We start from the raw sequence: 19,771 nt of genomic DNA on the forward strand, positions 1-19,771 counted from the left end.
CCCGGAGAACACTGCTCTCTCCTCAGAGCACCTGAGGACCTTACCCTGCAGCTCAGCCTGACACCATGTCTTCTCACTGCCTCCTGCTGCTCCTCACCGCTGTATGTGTCTCCATGCACGAGGGTGAGTGGGATTCTGACACGATACTAAACATTTGGGTTGGGGGGGGGTTTCTACTGGCACGGAAAGCAAAGAATGTAGTCTTTTTTGGAATGTATTTCATTCTGTTATTGTGTTTTTATTTATTTTGTTTTGTTGCTGCTCTTTGAGTGGAACTGAGAGAAGTGGCAACAACATTTGTATTTTTGGGTTGAGTTTTTAAAGTTAATGCTGATCACTATTGTCTTTAAAAAACGCAGCAATTGAAACATAAAATTTAACCACGTTTCGAGTATTTATTGTATCAAAAACAAAGGCTGCTTGGGAGGGCAGCATAATTTAAACAATTTAACAAATGTCATTTTTGACTGCGTCTATGTGTCTCTACTGTACATGTAATACATTGTACTTTTAAGACAGGTGTTCATTTTGGTTCAAAGCCATGATGCATCAACGTAGATATTTTCTTAGGGTCGATCCGTGCAGACATCAACACAGTGGCATATTTTCCTGTCCAGGACAATGAAAACATTGGCTCAAGTACAGTTCACTGTGTACTGTACCAAGTAATAACAAAGAGTGTCAGCGGTTGCGATACGTGTCTGAGCAGGCTCTGGCGGCAACTCACACAGCTACACCTCTGACAGTCTGTTTGAGCTGCAAACTAATCGAGATGTTATGGACCTTTGTTTACTCTCGGACTGTGGAGCGTGGGGGAGTCTGACGGTGACTGTGTTTACCTAGCTGGACCTGGGAGCTCTGAGCTAGCCCACAATAGCAGCAGCTCTGTGTCTCTGTGAGCTGATGACGTTCATGACAGGGCAGCTAGAAGTCTGGTGCGCGGGGGAATTAGCACACATTCCCCTTCCGGAATGAACCACTGAACTCACAGAACGACTGCAAGAGTCAAGAGTTGTGAAAACTCCTCTGAATGTCTGTTTGCCTTCTACAGACCTTCACACCTTCCACAGAATGGGTTTTGGGTGGATTTGATTGGAGGGTGTCAGGGTTAGGATGCGCCAGTTTAGTGTGGTTGAGAGGACACGGCAGCAGGTTTAAGGTGGCGCCTCTCGTGTCTGCCCTGCAGGTGTGGGGACCCCACTGAGGGAACACCAAAGTTCGAGCGAGGCGGTTGGACCTCACAGAGTCAGGACCAGGCGCTGTGCCTGCAACAACCAGCTGGACTCCGAGTGCCACTACTTCTGTCACCTGGACATCATCTGGGTCAACACTCCAAGGTAGGCACCTCACAAACACACACAGATACACTCACACAGATAAACACAGATACACGCACACAGGCACACATAAACAGAGACACACTCGCACACAGACAGACACACACACACAGATGCACACACAAACTGGGACACACTCACACAGACACAGAGAGACAGACACACACGGATACACACCGAAGGCACACACAAACTGAGACACACTCACACATGCACACAGACAGACACACACACAGATACACACACAAACTGAGACACACTCACACATGCACACAGACAGACACACACACAGATACACACACACAGGCACACACAAACTGAGACACACTCACACAGACACAGAGAGACACATTCTCACACACACACACATGCACCGGGTAGACACCCTTACACAGGAACACACACACCTGGTAAATACACAGCAGATACCTGTTGATTCGACACAGGAGTGTTCATTGTTCTGGTTGAGTTCCATGTGGGTCCACTCTCATGAGATTAACCTGTTGAAACCCTCCTAGTGTTAAATTGACACAGCAGAATTTGGCGTGTACACTTCGACATCAGCACACACACCTAATAAACATCCACACAAAGAAAAGTACACAGACCAAAAAGAAAGGTTGGTGACCTTTGTCACCAAACGACAAAGACTTACATATTAGGGGGGTAAGGGTGATCGATGAAGGGGTTATGCAGTGTGTTGCTTCACAGCGTACGGAAGTGAGTTTGCTATCAGCCTAGTTTATCCTGTGTGTGTTGGGCTGCACTTCAACATATGATACTTTAGTATCATGAGGATCCTGCTACAGAATGACTTGTGCTGGCATCAGGCCATATCAAGGAACAAAGTCAAACATTGTGGGTGTGTATATGGGTTACTGATAACATTTCTAATTGTACCTCTCTCTCTTTCTGTTCCTCTCTCTTTCTTTTTCTCTCACTGTCCCTCCCCCTCCCTCCCCCTCCCTCCCTCCCTCCCTCCCCCACTCTTCCTCCCCGCAGTAAGACCACGGTTTACGGCCTGGGCAGCCCGTTGGCACGACGACGCCGCTCTGCAGGCCGCTGTGCGTGTGCCAACCCCGCCGACAACAGCTGCGCCGGCTTCTGCCTCCATAGGTAAGCTTGCACCGGTCAGGTGACATTTAGCGCCGCAGGTAAGCTTGCACCGGTCAGGTGACATGTAGCGCCGCACGTAAGCTTGCACCGGTCAGGTGACATTTAGCGCCGCAGGTAAGCTTGCACCGGTCAGGTGACATGTAGCGCCGCAGGCAAGCTTGCACCGGTCAGGTGACATGTAGCGCCGCAGGTAAGCTTGCACCGGTCAGGTGACATGTAGCGCCGCACGTAAGCTTGCACCGGTCAGGTGACATGTAGCGCCGCACGTAAGCTTGCACCGGTCAGGTGACATGTAGCGCCGCAGGTAAGCTTGCACCGGTCAGGTGACATTTAGCGCCGCAGGTAAGCTTGCACCGGTCAGGTGACATGTAGCGCCGCACGTAAGCTTGCACCGGTCAGGTGACATGTAGCACCGCAGGCAAGCTTGCACCGGTCAGGTGACATGTAGCGCCGCAGGTAAGCTTGCACCGGTCAGGTGACATGTAGCGCCGCACGTAAGCTTGCACCGGTCAGGTGACATGTAGCGCCGCAGGCAAGCTTGCACCGGTCAGGTGACATGTAGCGCCGCACGTAAGCTTGCACCGGTCAGGTGACATGTAGCGCCGCAGGCAAGCTTGCACCGGTCAGGTGACATGTAGCACCGCAGGTAAGCTTGCACCGGTCAGGTGACATGTAGCGCCGCAGGTAAGCTTGCACCGGTCAGGTGACATGTAGCGCCGCAGGCAAGCTTGCACCGGTCAGGTGGGGACATTGTCAAAGAAAATTCGAGCGGCACTGTGTAGATTTGAATATAGTCAAGAATGGGGGTTTCAATACAAGTAGCGCTGAACCACAATCAGAGCAACCGTATGAAGGACATGAGTCATGCCAGGACACAGGGCGTAGTCAGAGTGCCAAAGTCAGTTCTCTGGAACTCTGTTATGCCGTGTCATGCTGTGGTGGTGCTTCCCATACCACAGCATGAACTCATACAGTAGACCTGTATGAACTCATACAGTAGACCTGTATGAACTCATACAGTAGACCGGTACACTGACCACAGAAGCTGTTTGGTTTGGGGAGCAGGATTACCGTGTGTGTAGGACTTTCTTAGCATTGAGAGCTTGACTCTGAGATTTGTGGTTCCTTAAATAACAAAGGAACAGATAGTCGTGCAGCTGACAGCTGGAGTAACTCCCCGATGAAACCTCGACTGCCATTAGAAATTTTGGGAAACATCATGGAAAGTCGTGGTTACTTTAATGGCTTTCTAATGACGACTGTAAATCGTTAAGTCAGTCAGTAAAGATAAGGCATGTTCAGATTGTCATGTTGTCAACAAAAATAAGTTTTTCTATCAATGAACATCAAACTTCTTGGAAAAGGGTACATGAATACAAAAAGCAGTGTCACCATGATTTGTTTATTCTTTTGTTGGTTGGTTGTTCACTGCAAAAACTGTACATCGGAGTGTGATCATCTTGTTTTTAGATTTTAAATCTAGTTGTACCACTTGAAGTAGAAACGCCTTATCTAGTGATAGTAAGTAAGTAAACAACATATTATATTTAATAAATATTATCAAGTGAAACTTCCTACTGCACCGGCAGCCAAATAAACTTGTTTTAAACATAAGCAAGCTCATAACTGCTAACTAATTTTCATACGACTGCATTTGTTCTGACGGTCTTTCTTCTCCGCTCCTCTGCAGCCCCGAGGTTCCCGCGTCCCTCAGCCCCTCCGAGAGAGCTAGCGGCTCCCTGCGGGAGATCCTCAGGTGAGCCCGCTCGCTGCGTCCCTGCCGCCCCATCCCTGAACCACCCCAGCAGGCCTCTGGAGCCAAACAACCCCCATGACCCGGTGCACTCAAACATGTTCAGTCAGGCCCCACTTTGAAAAAAATGAAGAACAAATGAACACCCCCCCCCCCCCTGTCACTGCTGTTTCCATAGTGATGTACTATCTGTCTTCTGATCAAAATTATATCTATATCATCTAATCCCCCCCCCCCGAATTCCCCGCCACACACCATTGTAATAAACTTCCCTTTGCACATAAACACCACCCCTCCTTTCCTCACCCCCTCCCCTCCTCCATCCCTTCCCCTCCTTCTGTACTCAACCCCTCACCCCCACCCCCCCCCCCCCCACTGCCCCCTCCCCCCTACCCCACTGACCTGCTGCCCCATGCTGCTGTGTCTGACCGGTGTCCCCCCCTCCCTGACAGGACGGTGTCCAGAGTCTCCCAGCGGCTCCGTCGCCTGACCCCGCGCCGGCGCAAGGTCGCCTCCGGGGCCGACCGGCGCAACGAGCGCTAACCGGGTGGTGCCGGGTCGCGGGTGGAAGTGGATGATGGAGGAGAGCGAGCGTCAGAACAAATACTTCTCTTCTACCAGAGAGGAGAGCTACTAGAGCGACGGGCCACAGACAGGCAGCACAGACGGGCCACAGACAGGCAAGACAGACGGGCCACAGACAGGCAGGACAGACGTGCCACAGACAGGCAGCACAGACGTGCCACAGCCCCGAGGATCTGTCTGTTAGCACTCAGATAGAGAGCAGGAAACGTGACCGACGCCTGCAGAGAAATCCCGATCGGAAACTAGACTTTTAGCGCTCAGCGACAGAGCTGGCGTGCGGTCTAGGGGAGAGGTAGCAGGAGAGACAACCATGGTCCTGGCAGAGACAGGTCAGATGGCCACGGGGGAGGGGGGGAGGCGAGGAGGAGAGGAGCTGTTCATATGCTGGTTGTGTGAGTTGACTATCAGAAGAGTTTGAACGTCGCTTCGTCGAGGAGAGGTGGAGCAGGAGGGATGACAGGCTTGGTATAGGCAGAAGGTTGTCCAAGATAACCATCGTGTTTTTATCCCATTCGTTTTCCAAACGTAGTTAGTTAATCTCTCATTTATTCAATCCAGTAGTTTTTATGGTGATGGAGATTCAGTGTATGTGTAGAAAAGAAGAAATGGTGATATAGCATATATATTTTACGGCTAACTTTATTACATGATATATAACTATTTATTCAATGCTTTGATGTATTTTCATTTAGGCCACCTGTGCAATGAGTGTGTATTCAATCAACGCGTACAATAAATGTTAATGAAAAGTTGAATCCCAGGAACCCTGGACATTATTCTCTCATTCTTTTTAAAATCATATGCAGAAGGAGGCACAAAGTGTACACTGTTCGTTTTATTTAATCATTTATGATTTTTATCCAAAGCGACTTAGGATATCCAGGGCTTTTCTACATCATCATAGCCAGTCTTCAGAATGTCTATGATCTTACATCCACCTGTACGGTTCTGGTCTACCTACATAGTCTGCATAATACACTCAAATCAGTCCTTTGGTTGTTTAACAAGCACTTCAAAATACATAATTGAAGATTCTGCAAGCTGAGTTGGTTCATAAGATAAATGGGTTTGCAGTCAAAAGTCTTGTGTAACAAAGACACCGGGTTCAACATGATGGTTTTTGTTCAAGGGTTTGACAGGGTGGAAGGTGATGATGGTTGTGTTTGGGAACAGCATACCTGCTGTTGGTCCACATCCCCAGGGCTAATGCAAACACCTCGCTGGGTTCAGATGGAGGTTTGAGGTGGATGAATGACACAGGAATCCAGGACATCGCCCGTCTGCGTAATGGATGACCTCGCTAGGTGTTCCACAGCAGCTCCTGTTATCATAAGGATCTGTGACAGAATGAAAAGAATGCGACGTTGCTCGGAGGAGGAGGAGGGGAGGAGGAGAGGAGGTATAGGGAGGGGAGGAGGAGGTGAGGAGGTATAGGGAGGGAAGGAGGAGGTGCAGGGAGGGGAGGAGGAGGAGAGGAGGTATAGAGAGGAGAAGGAGAGGAGGTATAGGGAGGGGAGGAGGAGGGGCGGAGGTGGAGGGAGGGGAGGAGGAGAGGCGGTGGAGGGTGAGGGGGAGGAGGTGGATGGAGGGGAGGAGGAGGGGAGGAGGTGGAGCGAGGAGAGGAGGGGGAGGAGGAGGAGTGTCTCGAGGTGTGTAACTGCCCTGTCATCTCCTATTCTCTTCTGCTGCCTGAGGCACCTGACATGATACGCGACAAAAGCGTACACACCGCAGAAACGCACACAAACACCAACACACGCGCACAAGCACACACGCGTGCACACAACACACACAAACAACGGCAGAGATGCATGCGCTTCGCACAATCGCACGCACGTGTTCCCACAGAAGGCGTTGTGGAGTAATCATCATGAGTATTCTCATCCATTCGCGTCACAGGAGCGTTTTTTTGCGGTAGCCTGTCAGTCAAGTTGACCTTTTACTCTGTACAAGTCTGGCAGACACAGTGAGAGTGACGCCCAGAAACCACTTAACTGTCCTTCTTTGATGCCTCCGAATCCTTTCTGACCTTACTATGGGATTACCCTGCGTGTGGCATTCCTGTCGTGCCTCCCGTCTGAGAACATGGACGAGCTTCCCTGCGGCCAGGTGAGCCGTACACGTCTGGACACACTCCCGTCCCAGTCGCCAGTCAGCGTCTACGGACTGATGGGAAATAACAAGGCAAACAGGGTCTGGTGTTTTCCCCTCTCCTGTACGCAGGGCCTCGTCCCAGCTGAGCTGTAAACGTTCTCACAGCTCGAGCACGACCCCCCGACTCCGTCCTGACACCCTCGGCGTCGGCGCTGCCGGCGTCCTCGGGGGGCCACGAGGCCGCCTCGGCCCCGCACAGAAAAACAGGATGCTTTTTTCGCATTCCTGTGCCCCGTCCGCGATGTTGAGGCAGGAAGCAGGGGGGAGCCCGCTGGCCAATCACAGGAAGCGGTGTGAAGTGGCGGGGGGTTGATAATGAGCTGATTAATCCGGGCCATGTTTTGCACCTTCGCCCTCCTCCAAAGGGATGCGTGAGCCAAAGGAAGCAAACATGACAGAAGTAGTCATTAATGATAAACACGGGTTGCATGTGATGTTGATTGATACGAACACCTGGCTGAAAAACCAAACTTAAGTAGTTCCTTTTATGCCCATGCTGCTGGACTTTGGGTACAGTAGCAAACCATTTAACCTCCACGACAGCAAAGGGGAATTTTCCCCTTTTAAATGAGAAAATACGACACTGTTCGGTTTACGTGTTTGTATCTTCAGGAACATAATTTCTCCCACAGTATTCAAATCCTATTGTATTTGTACAGCTCTTTTGACAAGACATGTCACTGAGGGCTTCACACATGCATTAGAGATATCAGCAAGCTGTCATTCGGTGGGATTAAGCACATTTTCTTCACAATCTTCCCTCCTGTTATGCAAGACGCTCTGTAAGTGTGTCTGCACAAAAGTCAATGGATATGTCTGTGAATGTTTAACTGGCTTGGCACATAAGTCAAAATCAGTTAGACGCACACCCAAATGAATCCATCAAGTACAGACAGAGACGGATGTTTAAGCAGTCAAAAGATCTGTGGGCCGCGCTAGCTCACTGGGTTAGTTTGCAATGTCGAAAACACTAAGCCACGTAGGACTGGAACGGTAGCACTTTGAACAAAGTCAGACCCTCGAGAGAAATTGGAAGCAAACTCCATAATCCTCAACACTGTCTAGTGACTCACTGTTCAATCACTCTGTTGGTCGTTTGGATGATTGCGAGTGTCCATCTGAGATGGTGTGGAGAGTTGCTGAAAGTGTCATTGCGGTTCACAAGTTCATTTCGTCTTGTGGTACGGAAAGGTCAGTGTGTTTTATGTTATATGGTGTTTAATTGTTTAGCTATTTATCTCGACGGTTCGTATCAACAGATGCAGTGGAGCCTTCGAGAGCCACTCCCTTGCAGTCTCAATCCACGCAGTCATCCAGTCTACATATCTTACACATTACACGAGTCGACTCCAGTGACCTGTTCGCGATCTCTTAACCCTTGTGTTGTCTTTGGGTCATGCTGACCCATCAGTCATTGTGACCCACCGTTGTATTGCGACAAATTTACCGCATACAAAAACAAAGTGAAGCATTTCTTTTAACCGTTGGGCTGTCTCAGACCCCCCACATTGCGAAGGTTAAAAGAAAATTATTTTTATTTGTTTTTGTAATGGGTAAAATTGGGTAAACACAACGATGGTTCGTTATGAACCTTTGGGACCCGAAGGCAGCACAAGGGTTAACCAGGCTCTGACCTCGGATCAGTTCCACCAGCAGCCTTCCCATTTGTATCGGTGATGTTCTTTCTTCACAGCCCCAGCGAAGGCCAGCAAGCTTCAGAGCGATGCCTCGAGTGTCTCCGACCGGCAGCTCAGCGGAAGACTGGGACGAAGCGTGACGTGCGGCGGCCACGGATCTTCAACTCAGGGATGGTTGTAGAAGGATCATCGTCGACGGGAGAGCCCTCTGCTCCACTCCTGAAGCAACCCTGACCAACCCCTTCAGCGTTTGTGCGGTGGAATCCACAACAGGAAGCTCTGCTTCCTCGACAGCCCAAACAAACAAACTCTTACTTTCGCCCCGCTTTCCTGTCGTCGTACCCCCCCCCCCAATGAATCCGTCTCACTCCCATTGTCCCGCGTTTGGTTTGGCCGCGGTTGCAACGACCACGGGCGCTGTGTTGTGTCTGTTGCCCGGCAGGCTGGACTGTTGTGTCTGTTGCCCGGCAGGCTGGACTGTTGTGTCTGTTGCCCGGAAGGCTGGACTGTTGTGTTGTGTCTGTTGCCCAGCAGGCTGGACTATTGTGTCTGTTGCCCGGCAGGCTGGACTATTGTGTTGTGTCTGTGATTGTGTCGTTTGGCTCGGGTGTAGCCAGCTGGCGGCTCACGTTGCTGATAGCCGCGACGCCTCTCGTTGGGAAAACACACGAGAGAGGAGAGCTCGCGCTCTGACACGAAAGCATTCCAACAGTTTTTTTTCTCCTCGTGCTCCTGTTGTGCCAATCGTGCAATCAGGGCTTGTGTAATCAGGTCTGCTTAAAAAATAAACACTGATTTCATCAGCACTCCTCTTGAAAACATTAAGGTTAACTACGTAGTGTAATTAAAGAGTGCTACAGATGTGACTGGGCTGGTGGTGTTTACATGGGTCGGAACAGCTCTGGGTTAAGTGGGTATCAGGCCCCCTGCACAGCTCTGTGGGAGACCCTGTTTACCAAACCGTGTTTGATTACATGGAAGCCCTTCACCACTGAAGACAAGGAAAGCTCTCTATCCGTGGCCATCCAGCCCACAAGCTCAGGACTTTGAGTGACGTTGTCGCAGTGTCAGTAGAATACTTCGGATTGAGCCAGTGAAAGCAAGAATGACCTTCCACATGACAAACGCTTTCTGAGGTGGTTTGTAACAAGCTGCATGTTCCTGGAATGTGAAAGGAGGCTGTCCTGACTTGAGGTAGATGAGGCTGGTGGGAACCAGGCATACCTTAACAGTTAAATACCCACCTGACCAAAGAGATGTCATTAGTCAAGTCTGATGCCAAAAACAGGGTAATTATCCGGTGTGCTCAAACAGCGAGTTAATGTTCGAGCCTGCGTCAGTCCACATGGCAGAAAAAAATGGTTTTGTGATGACACAGACTGGAGCGAAGCCAGGTGGACTGCATGCCGTTTAAAGCTCAGGTGATTTTCACAGAGCCCCTCCTGATGTAAGATCTAAAGAAAACGACCTCTTATGCAAGCATCCATCAGACGAGACGTTGATACTTTAGACGTGCTCTGCTCCTAAATGCTAGCTCTGGTTTGACTCAAGGCTCCTCTTATGTAATGGAATTGTATGGCTTGCAAGGTCGTACCCCCAACAGCGTGTGAGTGAATCACCGGAAAAACAGACACTGGATCTCACTGGCAAAGACAACCAGTGAGCTCTGGTCCAAAGTGAAGCCTGGAATGGATGTAGGAACGAGACTCTCTCCATCTGGGTTTGATTGGAGATCGTTCCCGACTTGCTGGTGCTTCAGGGCAAAGCTATGTGTGATTTGTCATCCCAGAGGTCACAACGATGTGATTTGGAATGTGTTCGGTCAAAGTCCCTCTGGGATCGGATGTGCGACCGTGAGGTTGTTCTCTCTACAACTGCAAGTTCAGCGGTTGGGAATGTCACATCTAAAACAGCTCGTATTGTGTGAATGATACGGTCGCATGGCAGAGATCCCTCCTGCTGACCCACAAACCTGGTCTCCGTTATGTATGACGAGATATATTTGGACTGACAGGGTTACACCATGTTAGACATGACCCTAACCGATTTAACATGCTCACTGAACACCCCTAAAAAAAGGGATCGCATGTCCCACGCATTCCTCAGCCGGTCTCTGTGACATCTCGGAGGATCGTAATCTTCCTTGATTGATCAAACTGATTTTCCTCTATGGGACAGTGATAAACAGTCTACTAGGTGATGACGATTGAGCGGGAGAAAAATAAACCCTGCAGGTCCTCTGGACGGATGGAGTCGGCAGTGCCACCATCTGCAGCTGTGCCTCACAAACAAGGACATTCATTTCTCCGTGGGCGGTTTCCTGGTCGGTACCACCCCCTGGACGCTGTTATTGGACACAGACTATAGGAGGATGCTCTCCACAAGAGCAGACAGTATGCTGTAAGTCCCACCAAGGGGAGGCTGGTCTGGCACGATCAGAAACAGACACGGGTCATCACAACACGCATCTGTGCCTGGCTCTCTAGCGTGATCCAGGATGTTTCTAGAACACCGTGGGGGGGGGGGGGGGGGGGGGGCAGCACGGTCGTGTTTTCTTGTGTAGGAGGAGACAGCTGGCAGTCATGTTGTTGTCAGGATCTCAGACAGACGTTGTAGCTCTGATGGTTCAGTGGTGCGTGAGGCACGGGGGCCAGATCGTCCTGTACGGAGCTGTTCTGTCTCTTGCTGTTCGGCGCCTCTCAGCCTGCGGTCCACACCTCTCTGTTTCTCCAACCATCTCTGGAGGAGGGGATCCCTCGCTGAATTGCTCCTTCCAAAGTTCATTCCCTTTTTCTCTCTGTTTACCTGGGTGTTTGATCTTGTCTTCTTTCGGGGGGGGTTTAGTTTGGTTTGGGTGCAGTTCTCGGGGCATGTATGTGAATCAGAATCAGAATTCGGTTTATTCGCCATGTATGTTATCCAAACACGGAATTTACTGTGGCAGGGAGGTGCAAAACACTAAACATATACGAATCTTAAATTAAGTAAAAGTACAAAAGTTTAACTATTTCTAAGAACTAAACAATAAAACAATTTAAATATAAAATAAAATATATATAAAAATAAGAATAAGAATGAGCAGCATGAGTGGTCAACATAGTGCAAGCAGATACTGAGATAAGGTGGCTTATGCATACTGTAATTGCCATTAGATGGACTTATAATAGTTAAATAAATGAATGAATGTCAGTGGGAGTCCTTGGCCTTGTTGAAGAGGCCAGTAGCAGATGGAGAGAAACTGTTCTTATGGCGTGAGGTTTTGGTCTTGATGGACCGCAGCCTTCTGCCGGAGGGGAGTGGCTGGAACAGGGAGTGACCAGGGTGGGAGGAGTCGGCCACAATCTTCCTCGCTCGCCTCAGGGTCCTCGAGGTGTGCAGGTTCTCGAGGGAAGGCCGATCACCTTCTCAGCAGTGCGGATGATACGCTTACAGTCTGCTCTTGTCCTTGGCAGTGGCAGCAGCGTACCAGATGGTGATGGAAGAGGTGAGGATGGACTCAATGATGGCTGTGTAGAAGTGCACCATCATTGTCCTTGGAAGGTTGAATTTCTTCAGCTGCAGCAGGAAGTACATCCTCTGTTGTGCTTTTTTAGAAGCTGTCCATGACGTGGCTTGTAAAAACGGCCATGCACATAAAATCCTATTTGATTTGAGCAGGAACAGCCGAAGCAGTCAGAGCAAAGGGCACAGAGCCATTCTCTAAACACGTGGATTACATTTTAGTCATTTTTTTTAAATAAAAGATTTACTTCCGACTCATTTTTCTATATGACACTGCATAAGGCCTGCCTGGTTTTTCACCCAGCTGGAAGTAATTGAACATAACGGTCTATAAACCATCGTTGTTGCTGGTGTAGCGTGGTTCGTTCTGCGTTGTGTAGTTTCAAATAGGACACTGCCGCAACTTAAGATCTGCTGGTTGGAGTGTTTTTTATTCGCCTGCACACGATGAGACAACACATAAAATATGTTAGCCCTTGGTGCAACTCCCAGCTCTCGGCCACCTTGCTAACCGAAGGTCAGGTCGAAAAGAACAAATGAACCAAAACGAAATAACAGGTGCTGCGTGCACACAGTGCACAACAGCACACTATACAATACAAATGAAATTATATACAACATAATTTTGACAAAATAAAAGACATACCTGCACACGAAGAGACAACACATAAAATATGTCAGCCCTTGGTGCAACTCCCAGCTACCTGCATGAGCACAAGGAAATGTACTCAACCACTGTCCCCACAAACTACAATCGGTAGGCTACCTTAGTTAAGCGTGCGGTGTGATATTTGTTAACATACATTTTTATAGTGTCCACATGGTAACAAAACGTTGTTGTTTGAATAACATCACGTTGTGTAACATTACCACAGTTTTCTGTCAAACAATTCTCGAGGCCAAGGACAACACACCTTGCTAACCGAAGGTCAGGTCGACAAGAACAATATGGAGATGTGAAAATCCAGATAACCCGCGATGGGTCAAACCAAAATATACAAATCTTTGACAATCACATGTATGTACAATATAGATATGAAAAAGTGTTTGAACACCAAAAATTAACATTAGCTGTCCATCTGTAATAAATAAAAACCACACTGAAATATTATTATTGTTATCAAATGATTAACATCCTTGTGTGCATAATCTAGGGGAACATCACACGGCTGCACCGGGTTGCCAGCAAAGTTTCAACACCATGCGTAATTTATCAACAAGGAAGTCTAAAATAGAGAGATTTTATTCCAGGGTCTGTGACGTCTATTGTGCTGTAATCTATTGACAAATGCTCAATCCCTCTTAAATAAATAAGGAAATATCGGGTCCGATACCAAGCTCATGTACTTGTACTCGAAAAAATACCCTTGACACAAAAGACAGTCCTTAAAAAAAGGTATTGATGCATCCCTAGCTATTATTTCCACTTAGACCAAGTTCTGATCTGGGTGCCAGACATTACACACTGTAGGATTAAGCACATTTAAAATACAATAAAATAACAATGTTAGTGCTATTCATTGTGTTGACTGAACCATGATTTTCTGCAACAGATCACTCTCCCCTTGGGTGAAAGGACTGTGTGTTCGTTATTGCCCCGTAACGAGACACGAGACAGGCTATGAAACAAAAGGAAGACATGCCAGTTCTTTCTTGAAGAATCAGATGACATCTTCCTTCTCAAGCCGTGGCCCCCCCAACCCCCAACCCCCCCCCCCCCCCCCCCCCCCCCCCCCGTGCCACTGTCCTCAGGGAACCTGTCTTGATTCTCTGTTCATATCTCTTAGTAATAAGGAAATGTCCACTCCTATCAGTCAACCACTCAACAAGAAAGGATGTGTTAGAACAGTCATGGAGGGTTTCCCCCCTCCGGTCTGAAAGGGTTAATAAATACCTGTTATTAAATACCAATCGTGTGCCAGTACACCAGCTGAGATAGGGTACAGGGCCAAACTGAGCTTTTGGTGTGTTGCATTCAGGATATGATGTTGTTGTTGCATTGTGTCTTACAGATTGTCCCTGGGCACCGACCACTGTTATACTGTCAGAACTGTGGACTTTTAGTTCTTGATGATCTGCAGCACTTACTGTATGCACCTTTTGTACAGACCTTTGCACGAAAAGTATCTGCTACATGAATAAATGTCACCGTGATGTAGAGATTACAGTTTGTGTTTTCCTTATCTGTAACATAATGTGTGTTTCCTAAATGTTCAACACATTTCATGTAATTTGTGAAAGTATATCTTGGTATGTCATAGGTTGTCAAAATATGTCATCGATTGAAATCAGGCACACATTACAATACATCAAACAACCCATTTTGGAAAAATTAAATCTGTCATAAATGATTGACCTGGATGTCAAATATGAACCCTTCTCTCACTGGCCACTAGATGGCGCTCTATACTCAATACATGTTTGGTGTAACGCCAGCGCGAACCTATATCCAATTTGCCTTATTTTGGAGTGATGCAACCTGGACAACATTAGACCTCCTGAATTGACCACGAAGTGAGCTCCATTAATTTGCTTTGCTGTGCAAAAAAAAAGTAACATAAAAAAAGTGATCGCCTGTTAATTCCATTAATGTAATTTGCTCAATTATCCGGTGATTTGAAGAATTTTCAAACACCAAAACCAACACATATAGCAATAATGATTGGTGTTAGATATTTTGATATACAAATGTTCGTTTTAAGCATATTCGCACCCTAAATGTCAAAATCTTTGGGATTACTCATTGAAACTACGACATCATAGGCTACAATGCTTTACAGACCACCTTCTCCTTGGACCAACGTAAAATGTACTAACCTACGGGAACTACGCTACACATAGCTAAGCCTAATTGCAATTACGGTAGTTTTATATCAATGCGCTTTTCCCTACAATGCTTGTCGGGTATTGAAGTCATCCCATTCCCAAAACACAAGCCAATTTGAGAAGCCCACCAGGGATCTCCGTTTCGTCAAAAGAACTACTGCTACCACAATGCCGTGTGTGTTATTTCCGGTAAGTAGCCTACAGAAAAAAGTTTCGACGGGGAATTGTGAAAAATGTGTTGGCTGAGGAAATGACCGAGTAGGTATTTTAAATAGACTGCCACAGATTCCTGAGGAAGGAGGAGGAGGGAAGCGCGTCAAGTCAGAGGACAAGGTACGTGAGTGCTGAAGTAAGATTGGAGGGAGTCCAAAACGTGAAAGAGAGGGAAACATCCACAACAGAACAATGAAAGTTGCTTGGTAATTGGAAGAAGAAAAAAAACATAAATCCCTTTGTGCTTTAAATATATTATTTATAATACCAACCAAAGTCTACACTTTTTCTATCAGTGTTTATACATAACCCAGTTATTTGTTCATCAAATCACGGCTTCTGTATTGTTCGCGCGGATCCGTTTTTCTGGACTGTGATGCTCCACACTTTGCAGACCAAGCACAACGGATGCGCTTGATGCTCCAATAGATGTTTCAATAGATTTTTTTCAACAGTTACAATGTCGCACTCCTTAATCTAGCCTACAGCTACACAAAATATATCACGCAGCCAAGTCCAATGCCTGGTGTTTACAACGTTTCATCGGCCTTATTAACGACCCCGATTTAACAGTGCTGTCTCCATAGCGTAGTAGCCTAGTCATAGCTCATCTATTTCATTATAGGCTACACTGAAGTGCCAAAGGCCTGTAATGTAGAGCACAAATATTTATTTGTATAGATTAGGGCACCGCTATCTTTAAAAAACATTCCCTACAGCTATGCAATGTTGCGTTGTAGCTATACGCACTCCATACAACTGCAACAATGTATCTCCTCGTCATCTGTAAGCGATCTAAATACCACGCGTCCATTCAGTTCGTCCCGACTGTCGGCATATAGGTTCAATACAAATAAACACCGACCGTGCACTTTTTTGGTAGTCACACTCGATAGTTCTTTTGAAAATTTATCTAATCTCGATGTACGTCGCAGTCTGTATAACCCTTTCTGGTTATTTCAGAACGTTTTTGTCTTCAGGTATATTTACATGACAATTTCTGCTTCAAGAGGGGTAAGTTGCTTTTCCCGTAGCGGGATGTGAAGTGCTTTTCAGTGACCTCGTTTGGTTTGCAGCGACTTGTAGATGCATGGTTTACATAGAGTAAGGTGAAGACATGAGACTATGCATAGACCTTCTCGCTCATCATCTTGATCCGTCCCGTTTCCGAGCCATACCAAGCTCATTCATATGGGATACTGATCATAAGATCGAATCATTTAGCTGTAATTGAAAACCTTAATTTTGAATTTTTAGATGATATTGGAAATCGTCGAGTCTACAAGGGCACGAGTAAGAGATTCATTTGAAAATATGCGTTGATGTGTGGATTGTGGCATGACCGGCGTCGATGACACAATGTATTAGTGGTTTACACTTATGTGGTATTGCCTATCTAATAGTTGATGTTAGTTATTCTGTGTATAGCCAGATAATTGCAAATAATAAGCTTAGTGTAGTACAGGTGTGTGTATGTGTGTGTGTATGATAGAGGGAGAGATATAGAGTGAGAGCAAGAGAAAGTAAGAGAGAAAAAGAGAGCGAGAGAGGCACTTGGTCGTATGATATGAGTGAATTAGTGATCGAGTGACTTGGTGCGTGAGTGAATTATGTGTGGTTCTAAATCTTTTGAGGGGAGAGAGTGATCGAATGTGTGAATGATTGGTGGTCATACCTCTGTGGAGGGTAAACGAGTGATGATCGGTTCTGCATGTATTGAGGGGAGTGAGTGATTGAGCGAGCTTGTCCATGTCGTACCATGGGGCAGTGCAGCCCTCCACATCGTGGTTCACTCCACCAGCCTCATCATTTTGGGACTATCTTGCTTCTTCGAATAGAACAAACACCCTGTCTGACACTGCTATCTCTCCACTTCCAATGTAAAAGAGTGAATTTACCCCTGAGAGTGTTTTTGCTTGTCGAGTCTTTATATAGATCCATTCTCATGAGTTATGACCTATTTATAAAAACACTGTGTGTTAAATTAACACTTTTCTGGTTGTGTTTAACCATCGACGGCTCTGAAGTGAATGTTCTCTGAGGAAATGCAGCTTTAGCGATCTGGCACCACTGCCCTTGTTGCTGTGCTGCCCAGTAATGGACGATTAGCGGTGGACCGGATACTCAAGCTATCGGCTGGTCTTGATTGATTCAGTTAGACCAGGGACGAGACTGATGTCTCGTCCGATGTCTGAGGTTCCCCTACCTAGGACGTAGCCAATGGGATCAGCATCCCCCCTGCAGCCTCACCCGCTCAGCCTCCATCCCTCAGCCTCCATCCCTCAGCCTCCATCCCTCAGCCACCATCCCTCAGCCTCCATCGCTCAGCCTCCATCGCTCAGCCACCATCCCTCATCCTCCATCGCTCAGCCTCCATCCCTCAGCCTCCATCCCTCATCCTCCATCGCTCAGCCTCCATCCCTCAGCCTCCATCCCTCAGCCTCCATCCCTCAGCCTCCATCCCTCAGCCTCCATCCCTCAGCCACCATCCCTCAGCCTCCATCCCTCAGCCTCCATCCCTCAGCCTCCATCCCTCAGCCTCCATCCCTCAGCCTCCATCCCTCAGCCACCATCCCTCAGCCTCCATCGCTCAGCCTCCATCGCTTAGCCTCCATCCCTCAGCCTCCATCCCCCAGCCACCATCCCTCAGCCTCCATCGCTTAGCCTCCATCCCTCAGCCTCCATCCCCCAGCCACCATCCCTCAGCCTCCATCGCTCAGCCTCCATCCCTTAGCCCCCATCCTTCAGGCTCCATCCCTAAGCCTCCATCCCTCAGCCTCCATCCCTGCAGCCTGAGATGGAGGTCATAGCCTCTCTGTATTCATAATGCGTATGTGCATGTGTGAGGTGTAATGGTTCTAAGCTGTGGGTGTGGGTGCATGTGTGTGTGTGTGTGAGAGAGAGAGAGAGAGAGAGAGAGAGAGAGAGAGAGGAAGTGTTGTGTGTGAGTGGGTGTGCATGTATATGCATGCAAGCCTTGTTGTGTGTGTGTGTGTGTTTGAAAGAGAGAGCCTGTCTGTGGGTGCGGACACGCGTGCATGTGTATGCATGCCTTGATGCGTGTGTGTGAGAGAGGACGTCTGTGTGTGTGTGACGGAGTGAAGGAACACTTGTCCGTGTCTGTACTCATGTATTTAGCGTGCGCCTGTGCCACTTCAGTGTGGAGGCCTCCATCTGCTCCCTCAAAGCTGGAAAAATCACACGTTTCCATGTCGCGGCGCTGAGGCGCGGCGGGGCTCCGAACACCCTGCCTTCTGTGGCTCGCTGCCCCGGAACAAGCGGAGCAGGGAGAAGTAAAGTTTGTGGCAGGAGAGGAGCGTTTTTGGGCTCCTTGTGAAAAGTGGGCCACAGGTCCCTGTGGTGAGCAGGGCTGTTTCTGGGGCAGGGCTGAATGACGTGCAGCCTGCCCTGAATGGGAGCAGACGCCGTCGCCCGCGCATTTGGGAGAGGCGAGCGGAACGGAGAGGAGTGAGGATTGGAAGGAGAGGCTGCAGGCTGGCCGCTGTGCTCCCGGGGCGCGAGCACCTTCGCTGGGGTAGATATCCCTCCCGGATGCCCTTCTGGAGTGGACTCCAGTGAGTATTTCATAGTGGAGTGGTCCACCTGGTTCTGCTTCTGAGTGTAAGCAGCTGATGTAGGTTACAGTGTGTGTGTGTTTGTGTTTAGTGGGTTAGAACTGCTCTGGGCCGAGTGCGGTGTTGGCTGTTGAAAGTGTGCAGATAACGATTTTCCCCACTTTGCTGCCTAGCGTTAGCGCCCAGACCGGAGCCCTTCTGTGAGAAGCAGGCTGCTATTTAAAGATGGCCGACCCAAGCCAGCTGCTCCCGCTTCCGCTCGCGCTCTAATTGAATCATCGCTAGCTAGGAGGGAGCTAGGGAGGGAGAGCTGTCCGCGCTGGGTTACACGGTGGTGACTCTTCAACAGTTCCGGTCAGAGAGGGCCCTGAGCTCCTGAATCTGGGCCGGTTTAGGGGGACTCTTCCTGGGCAAGGAGAGGTGGGGGAAGGGGTGGGCGTAGGGATGGAGGTGTAGGTGGGGGTAGGCGGTGTGTGAGGGTATGGTTCAGAGTGGGGAAGTGGGCGGGTAGAGGTAGGGTAGGGGCAGCGGTGGGTAGGGTATGGTTAAGGGTAGGGGTGGAGGTAGTGGGTGGGTCACTGGTGGAGGGGCCAGGCTCAGAACGGCAGCTCAGCTCGCAGGTAGGCGGGGGGGGGGGGGGGGGCATCAAGAAGAAGAAGAATTTCATGCTGCGCTTGAAAGAAACCGGAACACGTGAATGCGGACTGCGCAGACCGGCTTGCCTCCGAACGCCCCGCCCCGCCATCCGACCACGACTCCGCCTTCCTGTTTGCCGATCCAAACAGTTACGAGGCTGCTCCCAATCTGATTGGCAGACTGTTCTGTCACTAAGAGGCATGCCAGGGCCTCCATCTGTGTGTGTGTGTGTGTGTGTCATTCTCACCTGGCGACTGGTGCAGTGACACGAAGGTCGCGAGTGTGTATCAGGGCGCCGTCGGGGGTGAGAATCGCGGTCGGGCCGAGCTCTTGAGAGCTTCATAACCCCAGGGTGGTCTTCAGAGAGAGAGAGGGAGAGAGATGAGAGCGCCAGTTCTCTCCTGCTGCCCTTGTGCGTGCTGGAGTGGGTTCCAGCAG

At 48.7% G+C, this 19,771-nt stretch overlaps 1 protein-coding gene across 1 annotated transcript; it reads left to right on the top strand.

Moving 5' to 3' along the window:
• On the top strand, nucleotides 1-5,126 carry LOC136944809 (endothelin-2). Its single transcript, XM_067238716.1, has 5 exons — nucleotides 1-123; nucleotides 1,187-1,337; nucleotides 2,340-2,453; nucleotides 4,144-4,209; nucleotides 4,659-5,126. Exons 1-5 carry the CDS (start codon nucleotides 66-68, stop codon nucleotides 4,747-4,749), a joined length of 480 nt encoding a protein of 159 aa, XP_067094817.1. The 5' UTR covers nucleotides 1-65; the 3' UTR covers nucleotides 4,750-5,126.
• Nucleotides 5,127-19,771: the final 14,645 nt, after the last annotated feature.

This window comes from Osmerus mordax, chromosome 6 (genome assembly GCF_038355195.1).
Source record: "Osmerus mordax isolate fOsmMor3 chromosome 6, fOsmMor3.pri, whole genome shotgun sequence".
NCBI classification, from domain to species: domain Eukaryota; kingdom Metazoa; phylum Chordata; class Actinopteri; order Osmeriformes; family Osmeridae; genus Osmerus; species Osmerus mordax.